At 52.1% G+C, this 18,539-nt stretch overlaps 2 protein-coding genes across 4 annotated transcripts in view; one reads left to right on the top strand and one right to left on the bottom strand.

Moving 5' to 3' along the window:
* Nucleotides 1-7,121, top strand: part of PIP4K2B (phosphatidylinositol-5-phosphate 4-kinase type 2 beta) — a 27,454-nt gene extending 20,333 nt beyond the window's left edge. The window contains 3 exon segments of the mRNA XM_032320852.1: nucleotides 1,723-1,981; nucleotides 2,444-2,547; nucleotides 3,072-7,121. Coding sequence (XP_032176743.1) covers nucleotides 1,723-1,981; nucleotides 2,444-2,547; nucleotides 3,072-3,152 — 444 coding nt within the window. The 3' untranslated portion in view covers nucleotides 3,153-7,121.
* On the bottom strand, nucleotides 4,479-18,539 carry PSMB3 (proteasome 20S subunit beta 3). Of its 3 annotated transcripts, none has more exons than XM_032320856.1 (6): nucleotides 18,403-18,539; nucleotides 17,902-18,086; nucleotides 14,744-14,851; nucleotides 10,877-11,054; nucleotides 9,212-9,306; nucleotides 4,479-4,561 (listed from the first exon to the last, which is right to left on the bottom strand). In XM_032320856.1, exons 1-6 carry the CDS (start codon nucleotides 18,403-18,405, stop codon nucleotides 4,543-4,545), a joined length of 588 nt encoding a protein of 195 aa, XP_032176747.1. In that variant the 5' UTR covers nucleotides 18,406-18,539; the 3' UTR covers nucleotides 4,479-4,542. The 3 variants fall into 3 exon arrangements, with proteins under 3 accessions (XP_032176747.1, XP_032176744.1, XP_032176746.1); XM_032320853.1 differs by lacking the exon at nucleotides 4,479-4,561 and adding an exon at nucleotides 8,180-8,308; XM_032320855.1 differs by lacking the exon at nucleotides 4,479-4,561 and adding an exon at nucleotides 8,180-8,281.

The following is an 18,539-nucleotide window of genomic DNA, read 5'->3' as shown; positions in this document are numbered from 1 at the left end:
GCTCAAGATCTTGGACGGGCCAATGTTTAGTCTGTATCTGAAGGCAGGAGAAAACTAATGTTCCATCTCCAAGGGAGTCAGGCAGGAGGAGTCCCTTTCACTCATAGGAAGGTCACCCTTTTCTTTCCACTCAGGCCTTCAACTGATTGGGTGAGGCCCACCCACACTGGGGAGAGCAATCTGCTTTACTTAGTTTGCTGAGTCACATGTTAATCTCATCTACAGACACCGTCACAGATGCACCCAGATTAATATCTGACCAAATGCGCACCAAAATTTAACTGCCGCTCTTGGACCCATTCACTGCGAATGCTGCTGCTGTGTGTAGATTTTGCAAACGGCTTTCTTTTCTAGGAAGCTTTTCCTTCGTCACCGCCTGCTCTGTCTGTGCCTTTATTCTGCCTCTCAGTTTGTTCAGAGTCTTTCTCCTCCCTGTCCTCCCTTTCTCCCTACTCTCCTGAGAGGAAGTTAAGGCAGTTTACACATTTCATTTGTTTTCCCTTGCCTGTTTCTTCCTGAGTCTTCTCAGGTGGATAGGAGCGGGTGTGGGTCATAGCCTTTCTCTCTTCTGGGACCTCAGACCCCTCTCCTTGGATCTTGAGAAGGGCTCATCTGGAGGTGCTTGGCATGGTGCTCCCAACTTTCTCTCTAGAGGAGAGGCTGCAGATCTTCTCCCATCAGGGCTGCTTTTGCTTTTAGAACCCCAGGGGCCTATGTGTGGGGCTGTGCTGGTCACCGTGGTCTGTCTGACAGTTTCCCGGTGACCATGGCAGAGTGCCCAGCATGTGCTGCATGACGGCCACAGGCCGCTTCAATGAGGATTTGACCAGTGACTGCGGCCTCAGTAATCGCTGAGCTGGATTTCTGGCTGGCTGGCTCCGTCTGATCAGCCCCATACTTTCTTGTTCTTCAAGTCACAGAGTCCTAGCCTGGGAATCACAAGACACTGACCCTCATGCAGGTGTGAACCCTGCGCCACAGCCGTTTCGGACCTTCGGGAAAAGGTTCGAGTGTTGATTGGCTCATCTCAGGGCTGTTCCCTTTCCTTTTTGTTTTTCTCCCTGTTCTTATCCTGACTGGTAAAGGAAGCTGAGTTAGTGGCATTTCGGACTGTGCCTGTGGCCCTCAGTGAGAAGTACGTGTTACCTCCCAGCCTAGCACACACACACAACTGAACCACTGTCCCACCTACTTCATGTGACGACCTCTCACATTTTCTGTTCTATTTCCCACTTCATCATAAAAAAAAATCCCGGCTCCAGCCTGCTAGACCGGATCTCGGGCCCCCAGTGGGTGTGATTTATGGCCTGAAGGCCACGGGCCTCAGTGCACTGCAGCCTCCTGTTCCTCACTCAGACTCGCCCCAGCCTCCCTCAATCCCAGACCCCGTGGACCTCTTCCCTTGGCCTTCCTGCTGCCTTTCCTCCTGCAGCTCCTGCCTGCCGGACCGCTCCTCATCCGTCAGGCGGGCTCACCTCCTCTCCCCAGGGAGACCCCTCTCCCTGCTGCCCTGGGCTCCCACAGCTCCTTGCCCTCGGGAGTGGCCGTCCGCCCCACCGGACACCGAGCCCCCGCAAGGCAGAGACTCTGATGGCTTGTTCTCGCCTGTGTTTCAGAATTGGAGAATGGACTTGAAGGGAGTGCCTTTTCTCCCCTTTCCAGGAGCCCCAGGGATGCCCAGTGTAACCTCTCCTCCCATCTCTCCTTCCGCACCTTCCCTAGTTCCTGGCCCAACTGAAGATCATGGACTACAGCCTACTGGTGGGCATCCACGACGTGGACCGGGCGGAGCAGGAGGAGATGGAGGTGGAGGAGCGGGCCGAGGACGAGGAGTGTGAGAACGACGGGCTGGGGGGCAATCTGCTCTGCTCCTACGGCACGCCTCCCGACAGCCCGGGCAACCTCCTCAGCTTCCCCCGCTTCTTCGGCCCCGGGGAGTTCGACCCTTCTGTTGACGTCTATGCCATGAAAAGCCATGAAAGTAAGTAGGGGCCTGCGTCTTCCCTGCCTAGCCCTGGCCCCCTTGCGATCCCTTCAGGCCCGTTGTTTAGCTGCCTCCCGGGGTGTCTGGACCCCTGCCTCGTTCTCTGCTGACTTTGGCCTTTTCCTGCCCGCAGGCTCTCCTCCTGAGCCACCGCCAGTCACTCTGGCTCCTGGGGCCCTGGGGTCCTTCCCTGTCAGGTTTTCCTTCCCCTCTCTGCTTGTCCTGGATGTCTGAGGCTGAGTTTGGCCCCGGTTCATGGTTCTAAACCCATAGGAAGACGGTCCGCAAACAAGAGAAGAGCTCTGAAGGCTCTGGGAAGGGCCGCAGTAGCATTCCTCTCCTCAGGTCTGGAACGCTCGGGATGGGTCTGGGTCTCAGGTCTGCAGGCTTCCGAAGCCGTCTTCTTTCTGTTGTTCCCCCACCCCCTCCTCCTCCTACCCGGCTTCCCCTCTCCTGCAGGCGCCCCCAAGAAGGAGGTCTATTTCATGGCCATCATTGATATCCTCACGCCGTACGACGCGAAGAAGAAAGCTGCCCACGCCGCCAAGACAGTGAAGCACGGGGTGAGTCCCCCTCTGCTGCCCCACACCCCCCACCTCCTGGGCACCCCTGGGCACCCCTGCTGCTCTCCCTGCCAGCTGGTCCGCCCCGTCCATTTCCCCCTGGTCTGCAGGCCACAGGGGCTGAGCACGCTGGCTCCTCTCCCCAGGGCTCCTGGATGTCACTGCAGCTAGCAGCTTGTTTCACGTGCCCACGCTGCTCCCCAAAGAATCCTTTTCCCCTTGGACTTGAAGCTCCTGTCTCCAAACAGGGACCCTGCCCAGAGATCCCGAGTCTGTCCACCACCTCCCCACCACCTTGCTGCTCCTTCAGTGGGCACAGGCTTGGAGTTGTGAACCAGGAGTCAGGCCACGGCCTCTCTGAGACGGACCCGCTCCTCCGGGCAGCCTGCCAGGCGGGGCTGTAGCCTCGTTCTCACTCCAAGCCAGAGGCTTCTGAATCCCCAGGCCCCTCCCTGCAAGAGCCTCCCAGTAGCCTCCCAGTTAGGGTGGGAAGCTCGACCTGAATCAGCCTCTGTGTGTTACAGGCAGGGGCCGAGATCTCGACCGTGAACCCTGAGCAGTACTCCAAACGCTTCAACGAGTTCATGTCCAACATCCTCACGTAGTTACCTTCTACCTTCAGCCAGAGCCAGAGAGCCGGATGTGGGGTCGGGGTCGGAAAAGGGAGAGGGTGTATTTGGGCTGGATGGGAGGGTGGGGAGCAGAGGGGAGGGTGGGGAGCAGAGGGGAGGGCTTTGGTGAGGAGCCGGCACCCAGGACAGAAAGACCAGTGGGGGTGGAGAGGGGAGGTGCTGCGTGGACACGTGCTCTCGCGGTGCACCTCACCTTCCGCTCCTTGATTTTCCCCCCTTCTGACCCAGGTCGAAGAGGGGTTTCCTTTTTGTTCCCTTGTAACCTTTTACAATACCTTGGGGCTAGAGAGGACTTTGTGGGTTTCTGTGGGTTCCGTCTCTGCGATCTCATTGCTCCAGGTTTGGTGTTTATAATGATGTGTGTCATCACCCCGTCACCCTCCCCATCCCTGCCCTGCTCGGGGTTCCCTTCGGTTAAAGGGGCACCCCACTGGCCCGGCCAAGGGTCCACATGCTCCGTTGCCAGAGGACAGGAGGTCAGACACCTCAGCCCTGCTGCACTGGATCTTGTCTGGATTAACTTTTGAATGTTATGGAGTATTGTGCACAATGTCCTCCTTTTTGCCTCGGATCCAAGTGAAATGTTACCGGATTCCTCCATGTAAATGCTGTCCTCCCGAAGGAAGGCTCCAGATTAGCACCAGGCATCTTGGATGAGGAGAGATCTCCCAGGGGCGTGAGTTCATCCTCTGGGATGGTCGGGGGTGGGGGTCGCGGCCGGGCTGTCGGACGGCAGGTTCTCACAGAACCCCGTGAACATCATCCATGCCCCTGGCCCCTGGCCTTCACACGTCCTGTCCATAAAGCCCGCCTCCTGTTGGGTCAAGAGGAACTAGGAAGCATCTTTACGGATAACAGGACCCCCAGTCGCCACTGGGTGTCAGATGAGACCCGGTGTCCTCCATCCATTTACTTCCCTCTGACCTTGGCCCCGGGCACCCTCCCTCATAGCTGAGCTTCTCGCTGGGCCACATCTCTGCCTGCCCGGGCCCCTCCCTTCAGAGAAGCCTCTTCAAATGCCAGGGCCATGGTGTAGACGATCTGACGCCCCTGAGGCCCCGTGCCTGTGGGTCTGTCGCCCGGACAGTCGTGGCCTGCAGGGGGTGCACCCCACCACCACCTTGGAGGGTGGCATCCAAGCCTGAAGTTATTTCCGAGTCACTTGAGGAGGGGACCCACGAAATCCAGTCTGGAGGCTTGATTTTGGGATCGCCTGCCCCGGGCTTTGGGGGCGTTTTCCTTCGCAGACCTGCCTCCCCCGGCCTTCCTCAGGAGTGGCGTCCTGAGCGTCCTTCAAGGCCTCTGCCCAGCTGCTGAGTGACCCAGGACTCAGGACTGAGCCACGTGTCCTCCTGTGACGCCGTCAGAGCAGTCTGGTCTGGCTAGGAAGGAAACAGCCCTGTGTTGGAACTGGGGACTTAGGATGAGATATGATGGAACTTGTACATAACCCCACACATGCGAAGCAAGTCTGTGGAAGCTTTTGGAACAAATGGATTGGTTTCCTGTGGCTCCTTCTAAACCTGGCCGGGCTCAGCTCCTGGAGCAGGAACCAGCACCGTGTCTGGGCCCTACCCACAGCTTTCAGGTCAGGGAGGAAGGGAAGTCACATTCTTGGAGCCCACTGGGACTGCTGGAACCTTTCTGGAAGAGGCAGACAGATCAGACAGCCCCGGCCCCACGAAGGGGCGAGACCACCAAGTGACTTGGGGAAGAACTTGGAACCAAGTGGCTCATGGAGAAAACCAGTCAGACTTAGGAAGAGATTATGTAGGAATAACGTCTGGACTTGATTTCCCCACCTCCTAATCAAGAATGAAAATTTGGATCTGCCCCTCAGGAGGCCCAACGTCTTCAGAGCCTGGTGGGCTGTCCCCCCGCCACGGCCACAGCCTTGGGCTCCCGGCGGCTTCCTGCGCTGGGTCTGCTGATCATGTTGCCATCATGTGTATGAAAAATGTAACACAATCCTTCAGTTAAAGATGAGCTACCAGGTATCTAACTTCTTTAACATTGAGTTTTTGTGTTTTCATGGGTTTCTTTTTTTTTTTTTTTTCCTGGTATATTGTTTACATTTTGAGAATAGCATTCTGTTTCAAATGCTCTTTTTGTTTTTCTGACAGTATTGTTGTTTGGGTCAAAAACCTGAGCTGTGGTTGGGTGGATTTGAGGTGGGGTTTTTTTGTTTTTGGTTTTTAAGGTCATTCTCTGTGCTATCTTCAAAACCTTGGGTTTGGCCCTCTAGTTCCTTTGGCATTCAGGTGTTCAAAAACTGTTTATTTTGTTTTATACCAGTTTTCTTTCTCTTTTTGTAATGATGCAGGTATATTTGGGTTGTGGTCTGAACGTGGAGAAAGTGAACTGGTCCCCAAGCTTTCGTCTGCCCCCATTCCTTTCTCCGAGCCCCACCGTTCCCTCTGTGGGCTGTAGAAAGCATCCGAGGGCAAGGGACTAGGCCCAGCCTTTCTCTCTGGAGCCCCAAGGAGAAGCTCCAGCAGTCTCCCAGCACCCCGGAATAGTTTGGGGTCTCCCGAGAACAAGGGTGTAAGAATAGGACAGGACTGCCGGGGTGGAGCCTGGATGGGGAAGCCCGGGTGCAGTTCCTCTCCGTTCCCCACTCTGACCGCCTAGCCGCTCACAGCTTCTCCCGTCCTGAAGCCTATGGCTGAGAAATCCATTTCCCAGGCCTCCCAGCCCAAGCGAGGGTTCTCTGGAAACTCCACTTAGACCACTAGATGAAGGCCTCTGGCCCTTGTTCCTTTTAGTGAACCACTGAGTCTTTGTCCCCCAGTGCAAGCTCCTTCCCTGTGCCCTGCGTTTTGGGGGTCCCGGGCAGAAGCCAGCAGTTCCAGGAGCAGCTGAAGCAGCACTCTGTCTCTCCTTATCTAGCTCAGGGGTTACTGGTCTGTGGCGGGTGCCACGAGTCGCCCCTGTGGCTGTTCTCAGTGACACCCCCTAAGTTTCCACCACAGGCAGCTCTTCCTTCCCTCTCCTTTCCTCCTCTTCTTTGCTCTTGCCTGTGCTTTAGGCCTCAAACTGGTCCCCTGGTCATGCTCAGGGCTGGGGACTACAGACTCCTACCCTAATGACTTTCCCCTCTTCAGTCTGCCAGGACCTGCCCCGCGGAGGTGGACCAAAGACCCGGGACTTTTCTCAGCAGCCAATCCCACCCCACCCTCCCCCTGTTGTCTTTTTACTAATTCAGGTTGGGAGGGAAAAAACTTCAGCACTCCCTAGCATTTGAGCTACTCAAGTGTTAGGGACCAGAAGGGACCGTGTGTTTCAACAGCCTTTACAGCTCTGGCCTTAGAGCTGTGGCTCCTCCGAGTCTAGGGACCTCACTTCCTTTTGACAGAAATGTGGGGAGGGTGGGTCCAGCCTGAGCACAGGAATCATAGGGAAAACCCATTGGAACAACTGCCCCCAAATCCACCAGCTGTCTGCAGGGGGCAGGGACGTGGCCCACCTTCCCTCAAGAGACATGCCATGGAGGAAAAGCGCCTCCAAAGGGAAGAGGAGACTCAGCTGTCCCCAATGGGTCATGCTGAGATGCTTGGGAGGCAGGGGAGGAAACTTCCAGAGGACCCCCCTTCCCCTGCACAGAGCTGTTTCTTGAGTTGTGAACCAGCAGCCTTTAGCGGGGGGCCGGAGCTGCTCAGCACACCCGAACATCAGGTCAGATTACTGTCATCAAAAAGTGTGAACAAAGCTTAGACTGACCTCGTGGGGGAGCGGGATACACTAGCACCCGTCATAATTACGTGATTTCTCGGTTTCCTCACTGCGACCTCCATTTTTTAAAAATAGGAATTTTCAGCCCCTTGTGCTTGTCTAATGTCTGCTCGGAACAGTTCGAGACCCTGTTACTGTTTTAAAATGCATGCATGTTAAGATGAATCTCCAGCCCAAGGAACAAATAAAACTCAAAAGGCTTTGTGTATATATCTGTCATGGGTGAGTCCTTTAGAAATGAGCCTTCATTTTTTTTTCCCCCAGAGTTAAAAGGTTTGGGTTCCAGTTTCATAGGTTGCTTGGACAAAATCTGTGTGACTTGAGTTTGGAAAAAGCTTATAGGCTAGGATGCTGGCCGCCTACTTTCAGATCAGCCTGGTGAGCAAGGAGCACAGGCACCAGAACAGAGCAGGTCTGCCATCAAGACCTTACTGTGCCTATCAAGAAGCGGACAAACCACCTGCCCCTCACTTCTCCAGCTGGGTAAGACCAGCAGTGGTGAGGAGCTACATGCCTATGACACCTGTCCCAGCTCTCCCCTAAGTAGCTACATAGTCACCTCTGTGTATCTCCTGTTCTCTAGGTAAACGCTTAGCTTAGAAGCCAGCGGTTCTCCCAGTGTGGTCCTCGACCGGCAGTATCAGCAGCAGCTGCGAATCAGAAATAGAAACTCCCTAGACCCTCTGCAGGTTCTAACAGAAACGGTTCTAACAGGCCCTCCAGGTGGTTCTGATGGAGGCTCAAGTTCGGGAGCCACCACCCCAGCTTGCAAACTAGAATCATTTGGAAAGCTTTTAGGAGAGACAGGTGCCCAGGCCTTTAAAAGCTAGTTAGGTCAGAATCTTGAGGGATGGAATCAAAGTATCTGTGACTAACATGCAGCCAAGGTTAAGAAACGCTTAACCACAAGAGTATTACTTGTGGCTACTTGGCCCAGTTTTTTCCTAAACAATGAAAGATTTAAGTTTTCGAGCAGAGTACAGTGAAAAGGATTCTAGGCTTTGGGGTCAAATGGAATATGGGTTTCCATCGTTGCTCCTAAAGTGGCCTTGAGCAAATTAACTGCCTTAAGTCACCACGATGATTAAATTCTAGGATGTGTGAAGCACTGCCAGGCCTAGCACCCAGCAGGCTAGGTCTACCAGCAGAGGGCGCTGCAAGTCCGTGAGAAAACCCAAGAGCTGCGCGGGGCCCTGAGGAGCTCTTTGTAACTCCCCAGCTGGGGACAAAGATCTCTGGTAGGAGACCCAAACACAAAGAAGCAGAAGTGAAAGAAAAACTATTTATTTATTTAAAAAAAAAAAAAAAAAAAAAAAGAGGGTTAGTCCATGCGGGCCTTCAGTGTCCTGGTGGTGATTTTGTCCTTCTCACTGCAGGGGGAGAAAGTCACAAAACATCTACATGACTCTAGAATGCAGAACAAAGACCTGTGCTGCCAACTCTAGGTTTAACTGTTTTGCTCCTGTTACATTAATAGCCTGTCTGCTAAGCCTGGGATGAGAAAGGGGAGGAAGGAGAGGAAGGGGAAACAGAGTCGAGTGAAGGACCCCCACAGCGGGACCCAGCCAGAGCCTAGGTGACTCAGGGCTTGACTGCACAGCCCTCCAGGGAAGGGCAGGAGCCCCTGCCCCCCAAGCCCAGAGAACAAGTCACAGGAAGGAGGTGTGCTGCGTTTCATCCCAAGGAACACAAAGGACCCCAGTGGTCAATTCTCCGTATCAGCCGCAGTCTGTTTGTCATAATTAAGCAAGCTCTCCCACGACAAAAGGGTCCAAAAGCTTATTTTGGGATGTGCCCCAGAAGAGCTGTTGGGAGGACTAACACTTCACTGAATCAGGTTCCTGGAGGCAGCTCCAGACAACTGAGGGGCTATGGGGGATGGCAGGGAGGGAACTGGCTGGGGTTGGAAACTCTGTTCCGGAAGCTCAGAGTATCACCCTGTTGGGACTCAGGACGTCACCCAGAAACAGGAGCTGGGAGGGGAGGGAGTCGCCTGGAGCTCCCAACAATGCAGTCGCTCTGCTGTGGCTCACCCCCACACAGGCCCCTGAGATTTCGGGGATACTTAAGAAAGCAGTGTCCACTGTGAGCAGGTTGGGGGGAGGACGGAGGACTCAGGGTCAAAAAGCCTCGCCTGACTGAGGCCAAGGGAACCAGGGTGGATTTCTGCTATCCCAAGCCTGCCACAAGTGCCTTCCCTCCCTCACACCTGCTCAGGGGGATGGAAGGAAGAGGTATTTGTCTGGGAAGGGAAAGGCAGGCGTCTGCAAAGCTTCTCTGCTCTTTCCAACTCTACTCACATGATGTGGACGATGACGCCCATGCCCGACACTGCGTCCCGGTCCACGGCATTCAGCATGGCTTGCGAGATGGTTTCAAACAGGTGTTCCGGATCCTGCCCACAAAACAGAAGCCTTGGCCCCAGAGCCTTGGACCCTAACTTGGCTTGACCCCTTAACTCTTTTTTTCTGGGCTCAAGGTCCCCAACTCTGATTATACCCATGCCTGAAGTGAGGGGTGGTTCCCAGGATGTGGGAAGCCCCCTCGGCTCCCCCGGAGGAAGCAGGGTGTGTAAGGCAAAGTGAAGAAGACCGTAAGCCCTGAGCTTCCTTCACTAACCAGCAGTGACCTTGGGCAAGTTACACATGCCTTTACTAAGCTCAATCCCTTCTTCTGTAAAATGAGGCAAATCCCTGTTCGACTTCCACATGCTTTACAAGCTGTCTACGGGCTCTCCTCCCGGGGGTCACCAGGTACATCAAAACTTACCTGTCCAACCATGGGCCCACTCCTTCCAAACCTGTTCCTCCTACATCCTCCATCTTAGCTGGCTTGGCCAGAAAACTCACATCCACGTTGTCTCCACCTCCCTCACCAATCCTCCAGACCAGCTACCCCACAACCATCTTCGCTCAGGCCTCACTCAGTGCCTCCTACAGGTGACCACAATCAGCCTGCAGCATCTACCCGCGGGCTCTGCATCCTGACTGCCTTTGACTTTGGGTACCAGGGAGAAGTTCAAGCTCCCTGGCACGGCATTCAAGGCCTTGGAAGTCTCAGCCCACTCGTGCTCTCCACCATGATCTCACCCACACTCAGCCCACCTTCCAGCAGCCACACAAACGCTCCCTCACCACTGAACACACCTGACTCCTTGCACACCTTCGCAGAGGCTGCTGCTTCTGCCAGCCAGGCCTTCTGCTTCCTCGCTTCCTGACAAACTGCATTCTAACACGCATCAGGAGTCTGTCCTGCTTTGTGAGACTGCACTAAGCCGGTGACGACAGATTGCCTGGTCTCCCCAGGACCCAGCGGAGCTGGCAGAATGGCCAGTCCCCACTGTGGGGCACCGATGGGTCTTCACGCGTTTTCCTCCCACTGCCCCTCCCGAGCTGGGTCACATTATTATCCCCCACTTCCAGCTGGACCAGTTGGGGCACAAAAAGGTGAAATGTCTGATCTGACCTAAGAACAGAACTAGGTGACAGGTGGATCCAGGTTTCCGACCCAGACAGCAGGCGCCAGAGCCCATTCTGTGGAGCTGCCCCTAACCCTACGCCTTGTTCAATGTTCGCTCCCTGAACGGAGGCGAGAACCCCGTAAAGCCAAGGGGAGAATGCTCTGTCGTTAGCCAAGTATCTGGTGGGGTCTCCTAACAGAAGGTGAAGTGAGGGGTGGTTCCCTGGATGTGGGAAGCCCCCTCAGCTCCTCCGAAGGAAGCGGGGTGTGTAAGGGGAAGTAAAGAAGTCAAGCTCTGAACTTCCTCCACTAACCAGCAGCGACACCGAGGCCCGCACCAAGGCCTGGCAGGCGGTTTCTGCACACCCTCCCGGGCCCAGCAGCTGTGGCTTTCTCTCCTACCTGAGTCCTCACTCTCCTTACACACCACGGAAACACATTTCTCCCTGATAGCCAAGGCGGGGGGACACCTCAGAGCCCAGTCCTGCTCCGGGCTGCCGACTCACCATGTTGGGCTCCCAGAGGGACTCGCACATGCCGTACATTTGTTCGGAGCAGGTGCCGCTGACCACAAAGTCATCAGTCACCATGGGGCAGCCGATGAGGTCTAGAGAGCAAATGAAGGGCTTAAAGGTCTTCGGGTCCAACCCAGCGATGACAGGCTCCGTGTAGTAGGGACCAAACCTGTGCAGACCAGGAGCAGAAAGAAACCACAACTCAAGAAAGTCCACTTTCCTGCTCAGGCCTACTCAGACAAGGCCCTGGCTCAGAGCCGGGGAGGAGCACAGAGGGCCTGTTTGGGAAGACCCGCTTCCCCAAGGCCAGCTATTCTGAAGCCCTATGCCCTAAGGCTCGATCTCAATGGCCCTAATATTAGGAGTCACGTGCTCTACAGACCAAGCCAGCTTTGATTCACCCTTCCCCACCTCCTGGCATCTGACAATACTGAAGACTTCTTTTCTCTGTCACTTGCCTTCCTATGCCCCTCACCCTGACCCTCTCTTCCACTTCCTTTTTATTGGGAATTCTGATTTCTTCTAATCTTCCCTATCCTAACCTAAGTCCTACCACCATTCAATTCTCTATTCATATACCTAGCTATACTTCCACTCCTTTTGATAACCGCTTTGAAGGAGTTTATAAGAAAAATACTGAAAAATAAAACGAAACCATTAAAACAGAACACAAGACACTCAGACTGAACACAAAGTTTTGTTGTGAGTCTCCCAGCAGTCAAGGCAGAAAAGGATACTCAGTGACGTGGCTATTCTCATGTCTGCCTCCAAGAAACAGGAGATTCTCCAACCTGTTTTAGACCCTGAGCTTGAGGGTCTAGCTTAAGAATTAAGAATCTCAGGAATCTCTATATATTAAATACTCAAAAACTAACGACCACTATTCTCAACAGAAACAATAAGTAAGATGTGGGGCGCCTGGGTGGTTCAGTTGGTTAAGCATCTGCCTTCAGTTCACGTCATGATCCCGGGGTCCTGGGAACAAGTCCCACATCAGGCTCTGTGCTCAGCAGGAGTCTGCTTCCCCCTCTCTTTCTGCTACAATTGTGCATACGCAGGCTCTCTCTCTCTCTCTCAAATAAATAAAAAAACCCAGAATCTTGAAAAAACAAACAACGAGTAAGATATCTTGCCTTTACTTATCCATGTCTTATACTGGCTCTCAATAACTAGGAATAAAAATAAGAATATTCTAGATTATCTGGGTAACAACCTTAAAACTAAATACAACAACACAGTTCAAGATCTGCATTTATGGGGCGCCTGGGTGGCTCAGTGGGTTAAGCCTCTGCCTTCGGCTCAGGTCATGATCCCAGGATCCTGGGATCTGTCAAATATATAAATAATACCATTAAAAAAAAAAAAAAGATCTGCATTTGTGTCTCCAGCCACACTGATGCCAAGAGCCCACATGAAGGCTGTAACTTTTACTAGCAGTGTTTCACAAAGAAAGGCACCTGGATGGATTCTCTGGAATTCATGAGAAGCTTTTTCTTTTAAAAAGGCTCCTTCGGGGGCACCTGAGTGGCTCAGTTGGTTAAGCGTCTGCCTTCAGCTCGGGTCATGATCCCAGGGTCCTGGGACTGAGTCCCATGTCCGACTCTCTGCTCAGGGGGAACCTGCTCCTGCCTCTTTCTCTGTCCCTCTCTGCACTGGTTCTCTCTCAAATAATAAATAAATAAAATCTTTTTAAAAACATTATTTATTTATTTATTTATTTGGCAGAGAGAGAGAGAGATCACAAGTAGACAAAGAGGCAGGCAGAGAGAAGGAGGGAAGGAGGCTCCCTGCTGAGCAGAGAGCCTGATTCGGAATTCGATCCCAGGACCCTGAGATCACGACTTGAGCCAAAGACAACGGCTTAACCCACTGAGCCACCCAGGCGCCCTAAATAAAATCTTAAAAAAATAAAATAAAAAGGCTTTGTACGTTGCTCAAGTTTGAAATCATAGCATTAGCCCATGATATCCTACTGGAAAATCACTGAATTCATTTGGTCTTGTAGAGAAAGCTCCTGCCTAGGTAAGAACTTAGAATTTTCCAAATCAGCCTCAGTGTTCTGTATTTTTCTTTTTTTTTTTTTTTTTTTTTTAAGATTTTATTTATTTATTTGAGAGAGAGACAGTGAGAGAGAACATGAGCGAGGAGAAGGTCAGAGGGAGAAGCAGACTCCCCATGGAGCTGGGAGCCCGATGTGGGACTCGATCCCGGGACTCCAGGATCATGACCTGAGCCGAAGGCAGTCGTCCAACCAACTGAGCCACCCAGGTGTCCCTGTATTTTTCTTTTAATATTTTATTTATTTATTTAAGAGAGACAGAGATAGTGAGAGAGAGCACGATCAGGAAGGAGGAGGAGAAACAGACTCCCAGTTGAGCAGGGAGCCTGAGCCAGGCTTGATTCCAGGACCCCGGGATCATGACCTGAGCCAAAGGCAGACTCACTGAGCCACATAGGCACCCCATTCTGTACTTTCTTATTTTTAGTAGACATGATGGAGTGCTGGCTGAGTCAGTAGAACATGCAATTCTGTCTGAAGTTTGTTTATTGAATCTCTGCACCGACTTGTAAGCTCAAGCCACACACTGGGTTTGGAGTTTACTTAAAACAAAAACAAAAACAGAAATAGGAACCATTACACATATACCTAAATATGAGTTAATTTTTACAAGTGTGTAAGACATTTCTCCCCTTCTATAAATCAGTTAAAAAAATCATTTAAGCCTTTCTCAATTCAGGATTTTCATAAACATGGTTACCACACATGACAGACAGTTCACAGCTGAGGATATTAACATACACCTAGAAAAAGGCAACCCTTTTATGGTTTTTAGATTATAATACTAAAAAGGTAACAGTATTGCTCCAGACATGGAAATGTCAAAAGATTTTTAGTTTTGAGAACTAAAAAGTATGTAACTTTTCCACAAGGTTTGAAATGATTTCAAAATAAAAAGTTTAAGAAGAGGGGGCGCCTGGGTGGCTCAGGTTAAGCCTCTGCCTTTGGCTCAGGTCATGATCTCAGGGTCCTGGGATCGAGCCTCTCTGTCTGCCCCTCTGCCTACTTGTGATCTCTGTCTCTGTCAAATAAATAAATAAAATCTTTAAAAAAAAAAAAAAAAGTTTAAAAAGAAAAAGAGGAAACCAAGAACTCCACTTGTCTTTCTGCCACCCAGGTTAGCCCAGAGCTGAGCGGAAGTTCCCGTGGGGTTCTCCTTCAATCCCAGCTTCTGCAATGGATTCTGCAACTGGGCATCTGCCTTCCTCGTCATGAAGTCTTCAAGTAAAACAGACAAAAAGTCACACACCCAATTCCTAGGTCCCGAGAATTTAGTGCCAGCAGAATTTGCTCTGACTACGGGTGGCTCCTGGTTGTGAGACTCCAGGCACCTTTGGAGGGGTTAATTCTTTTTTTTTTTTTTTTTTTTTAAAGATGTTATTCATTTATTTGACAGAGATTACAAGTAGGCACAGAGGCAGGCAGAAAGAGAGGAGGAAGCAGGCTCCCCGCTGAGCAGAGCCCGATGCAGGCCTCGTTCCCAGGACCCTGAGATCATGACCTGAGCTGAAGGCAGAGGCTTAACCCACTGAGCCACCCAGGTGCCCCTGGAGGGGTTAATTCTGTTGCCCGGAAGCACATCTGTCTGCTATTTGCTTTCCCTGCCTCCTGAAGCAGCCCTTTCTGTCCTATTTGGTTGTCAGACAGGCCCACAGAAAACAGATGCAAAGAGGTTATCATCCTGCAAATAAGCAATGGCAGAAGGAGGAGGAATGGGCATCCCTCCATACTATGTATCTACTCGGCCAGAGGCTTCTGCCCGTCCCAAGTCGCTAGTCCCAGGCTACACTGCCACTCACCGCTTCTCATACAGGAGGTTGGCCACCATGCTCATGAGCGTGTAGGGCTTGATCTGCCGGCCTTCCTTCAGCTCATACAGGTTCAGCCGGAACTTGAGGCGCTGGGCCCTGTGACAGAAGAAAAATGCAGGAGTGAATGTCCCCTGGTGTCCATTCTGCAGAGGTCAGGAGGTGCGGAGGGAGACACATAATCCCCACCCCTGCCAAGACTCCTGTCTTCCCCTCCTAGTGATTTTCTTGCCGGAAGTCCGGCCTCACATTCACGTTTCAGACTTGTCCAACACCGACCACCTATAAACATGCCGCTCTGTGAACACTGCTTTTCTCATACTCCTCTTGAGGTTGAATAAAGGGGAACTAAGAAGTTTTTTGTTTTTTTTTTTTTTAAAGATTTTATTTATTTATTTGACAGAGAGAGATCACAAGTAAGCAGAGAGGCAGACAAAGAGAGAGGAGGAAGCAGGCTCCCGGCTAAGCAGAGAGCCCGATGCGGGGTTCGATCCCAGGACTCTGGGATCATGACCTGAGCCGATGGCAGAGGCTTTAACCGACTGAGCCACCCAGGCGCCCTGGATTTTGCTTCTCTTTCTTGAGGAACAATTTATGTACCATAAGATGCACAGCTCCTTGGCACTCCCCGCGGGAGTCCACTTGCACACACAATGACAGGAGTGGACAGCAGAAAGAGCAGTGGGGGAAAAAAAAGAAGAATGAAAGAAAGAAAGAAAAAAGAAAAAGGAAGGAAAGAAAGAAAGGAAGGAAGGAAGGAAGGAAAGAAAGAAAAAGAAAGAAAAGAAAGGGCAATGGACTACGAGGGCTGACCTAAGCCTTCATCCTCCCAATTAATTTTTCCACCCATACGATGAGGGACACAACAAATCACCAGGCAGTAAGACAACGTATGGGGGGACAACTAGGTGCTTGGAAAACTACAAAGTCTTCTTCGAGTTAAGAAGCAGTAGCTGCTGTACTAATGGCCTGGAAGGTGCCTAAGCAAAAAGGCCACACCTCCCCCAGCGCCACAACTCAGAGCCCAGGACAGGGCCCTGCAGGGGGCAGACCAATACGACAGCTGCCAGAAGCAAAGCAGTGACTCAAAGGACACAGAACAAAGCCTCAGACTGAGCTTCCTCTTACAGGTGAAGAAACTGAAGCCTAACAAAATTAGCTATCACTGCCCCCCCAACATACATACTTGGTGAGAAACGCTCCTGCAGAAAAGGAAATGGTGTGAGGGGACCAGCTTGGACTGGAGAGAGGATGGCTGATGGGGACCTTTGCAGGGAAGGGGACTCAAGGCTGTCACCTTGATTCCACCAGGATGTGGCTGGGTTAGATCTAGGAAGGATTTCCAAGTTATGTGCTCTTGAGACTGAGGGAGCTTCGAGCGAAATTAGAAAGAAAATTCTCTGACAAGCTTTTCACCCTCAACAGTGAACTACTCTCTTGATCTTCTAAGAACTAAGTTTAGGAACTGTTGTTCGTTGGGCCACCAGCTTCCTGCAGGACCTGCCACCTGTGACCACAGCATCCCTCTTTTTTTTTTTCTTTTAAAGATTTTATTTATTTATTTGACAGAGAGAAAGATCACAAGTAGGCAGAGAGGCAGGCAGAGAGAGGGGGAAGCAGGCTCGATCCCAGGACCCTGAGATCATGACCTGAGCTGAAGGCAGCGGCCCAACCCACTGAGCCACCCAGGCGCCCCACAGCATCCCTCTTAAAACCCTATCCTAATTCTTTCCCTCTGGCCTCTCTTCTTCCCCTCACCGCTAAATACACAGTTCGGCTGCCGACAGCAGCTAATTTTTCCCCTCTACATATTCTGTGTCTCCAAAATCTGTTCCCATAGGTTTAAAAGATCACCAGTGCTTCGTCAGCCCTGAGATATGTAATTTGAAGATCCCAACTGCTTGAAAGATGTTTCTTTTTTAAAATTTTTTTAAAAAGATTTTATTTGACAGAGATCTCAAGTAGGTGGAGTGGCAGGCAGAGAGAGAGAGGAGGAAGCAGGCTCCCTGCTGAGCAGAGAGCCCGATGTGGGGCTCGATCCCAAGGACCCTGGGATCATGACCTGAGCTGAAGGCAGAAGCTTTAACCCACTGAGCCACCCAGGCACCCCTTGAAAGACGTTTCTACTTGGCTTGCCCCGTCCCTTTAAAATTAGGCCATCACCTTTCCCCTAAAACTAGCCCTCCCAATTTCTGTATTTCAGTCAACATGCTCAAAACAGAAATCATCTTTAAAACATTTCTGGAGGGCGCCTGGGTGGCTCAGTGGGTTAAGCCTCTGCCTTTGGCTCAGGTCATGATCGTAGGGTCCTGGGATCAAGCCCCACATCGGGAATCTCTGCTCAGCGGGGAGCCTGCTTCCTCCTCTCTCTGCCTGCCTCTCTGCCTACTTGTGATCTCTGTCAAGTAAATAAATAAAATCCTTAAAACATTTCTGGATTACCCACATGCCATCTACCGATCTAGATCCTAGTAGCAGATAAAAAAGACACAGATTCAGCCTCAATGCATGACTAATTTTAGTCTGGCAATATCCAAGTAGCCAATAAAGCAGGTCAGCAACAACTCCCAGAAATGCCTTCCTTTCCTTTCCCACCACTACCACCCCATCAGGACAATAACCCTCATACCTGGACCAAAACAAGAGCGACCTATTTCATTTCCCAGATTCCCCCTCCTCTCAAATTACAAAGCCTCTGTCCACTAGATGACAAATCTAGCAGCTATTATGCACCAGCTCGTCATGGGTTAGTTATCTTTCTGAATGCCTTTCCCAACTAAACCTGGAGTTATTTAGGAACTGAGCACAAGCCTGAGAGAGACCAGCACTGAGATCCTGGATGACATTCGTAAGTTGCACACTGAGCAAGAAACTCTTATGACTCTCCCTATCCTGGTCTGCAAAACGGGACAGCAACTTGGTAATGTAGCTAAGAGGATTAAAGGAGGCTGCGCATGTAAGGTACTTTACGAGTCTGACACTGGGTAAATGCCGGTGTAAGTTGGTTAGGATACAGTTCTGTATGGCTTACGGTGTCCGGTCTCTGATTCACTGGGGCTGCTTGGTAGATGACTGATATCTGGGCCACTCAAGACGCGAGGCTGGCCCAAGAAGAGGCCTGCGCGTGGGCGGGGACTCACGACACTTACACAGTCTGCACATCGGTGGCGAGACCAGCCAGGCCTATGTACAGCCGATCACCCATGGGAAAGATCTTCTGGAAGTCCGTGGTCACCATCTGGGCCTGGATCCCGAAGCGCCTGTCGGCAGCGATGGCCACACAGTTCTTCCCCTTCATGGCCATGACGGCCCCTCCGTTATAGGACATAATAGACTGCGGTAGACAGAGCGGAGGGGCTCAGCGCCAGGGGCCAAATGCGGCCAGAGCCCCCGGCGCGGCCCCCGATTCCCGAGGCTCCTGCCCTCACCGTCCTCCACTCCCGAGGCGCCTGCATACTCCGAACTCCAGCTCTGACATTAGCGCAGTGTAGCTGCGGGGAGCCGCCTTCAACCCCTTGGGCCCCACGGTAGTCAGCTTCCCTTCAAACTTCGAACGACCACCAGGCCCTCTCCGCTTCCCAAGTGTCCCATGCCGCCCTCCCCCCACCTCAATCCCCACCCCATGCCCCTCTTCCTTCTCCCCATCTCACCATGACTGCGGTGTTGTGAGACCTCCGACCACCACAACCCCACTCAACCGGTTACAGCCCGCACCGCGCAGCCACTCCAGCTGCTTCCTCTGCGTGCGCAGAAAGGCCGACCCTTCCGGGACACTTTCACTTCCTAT

The sequence above is a fragment of the Mustela erminea genome, chromosome 18 (genome assembly GCF_009829155.1).
Source record: "Mustela erminea isolate mMusErm1 chromosome 18, mMusErm1.Pri, whole genome shotgun sequence".
Lineage (NCBI taxonomy): Eukaryota > Metazoa > Chordata > Mammalia > Carnivora > Mustelidae > Mustela > Mustela erminea.
This window is presented reverse-complemented; position numbering and strand designations above follow the sequence as displayed.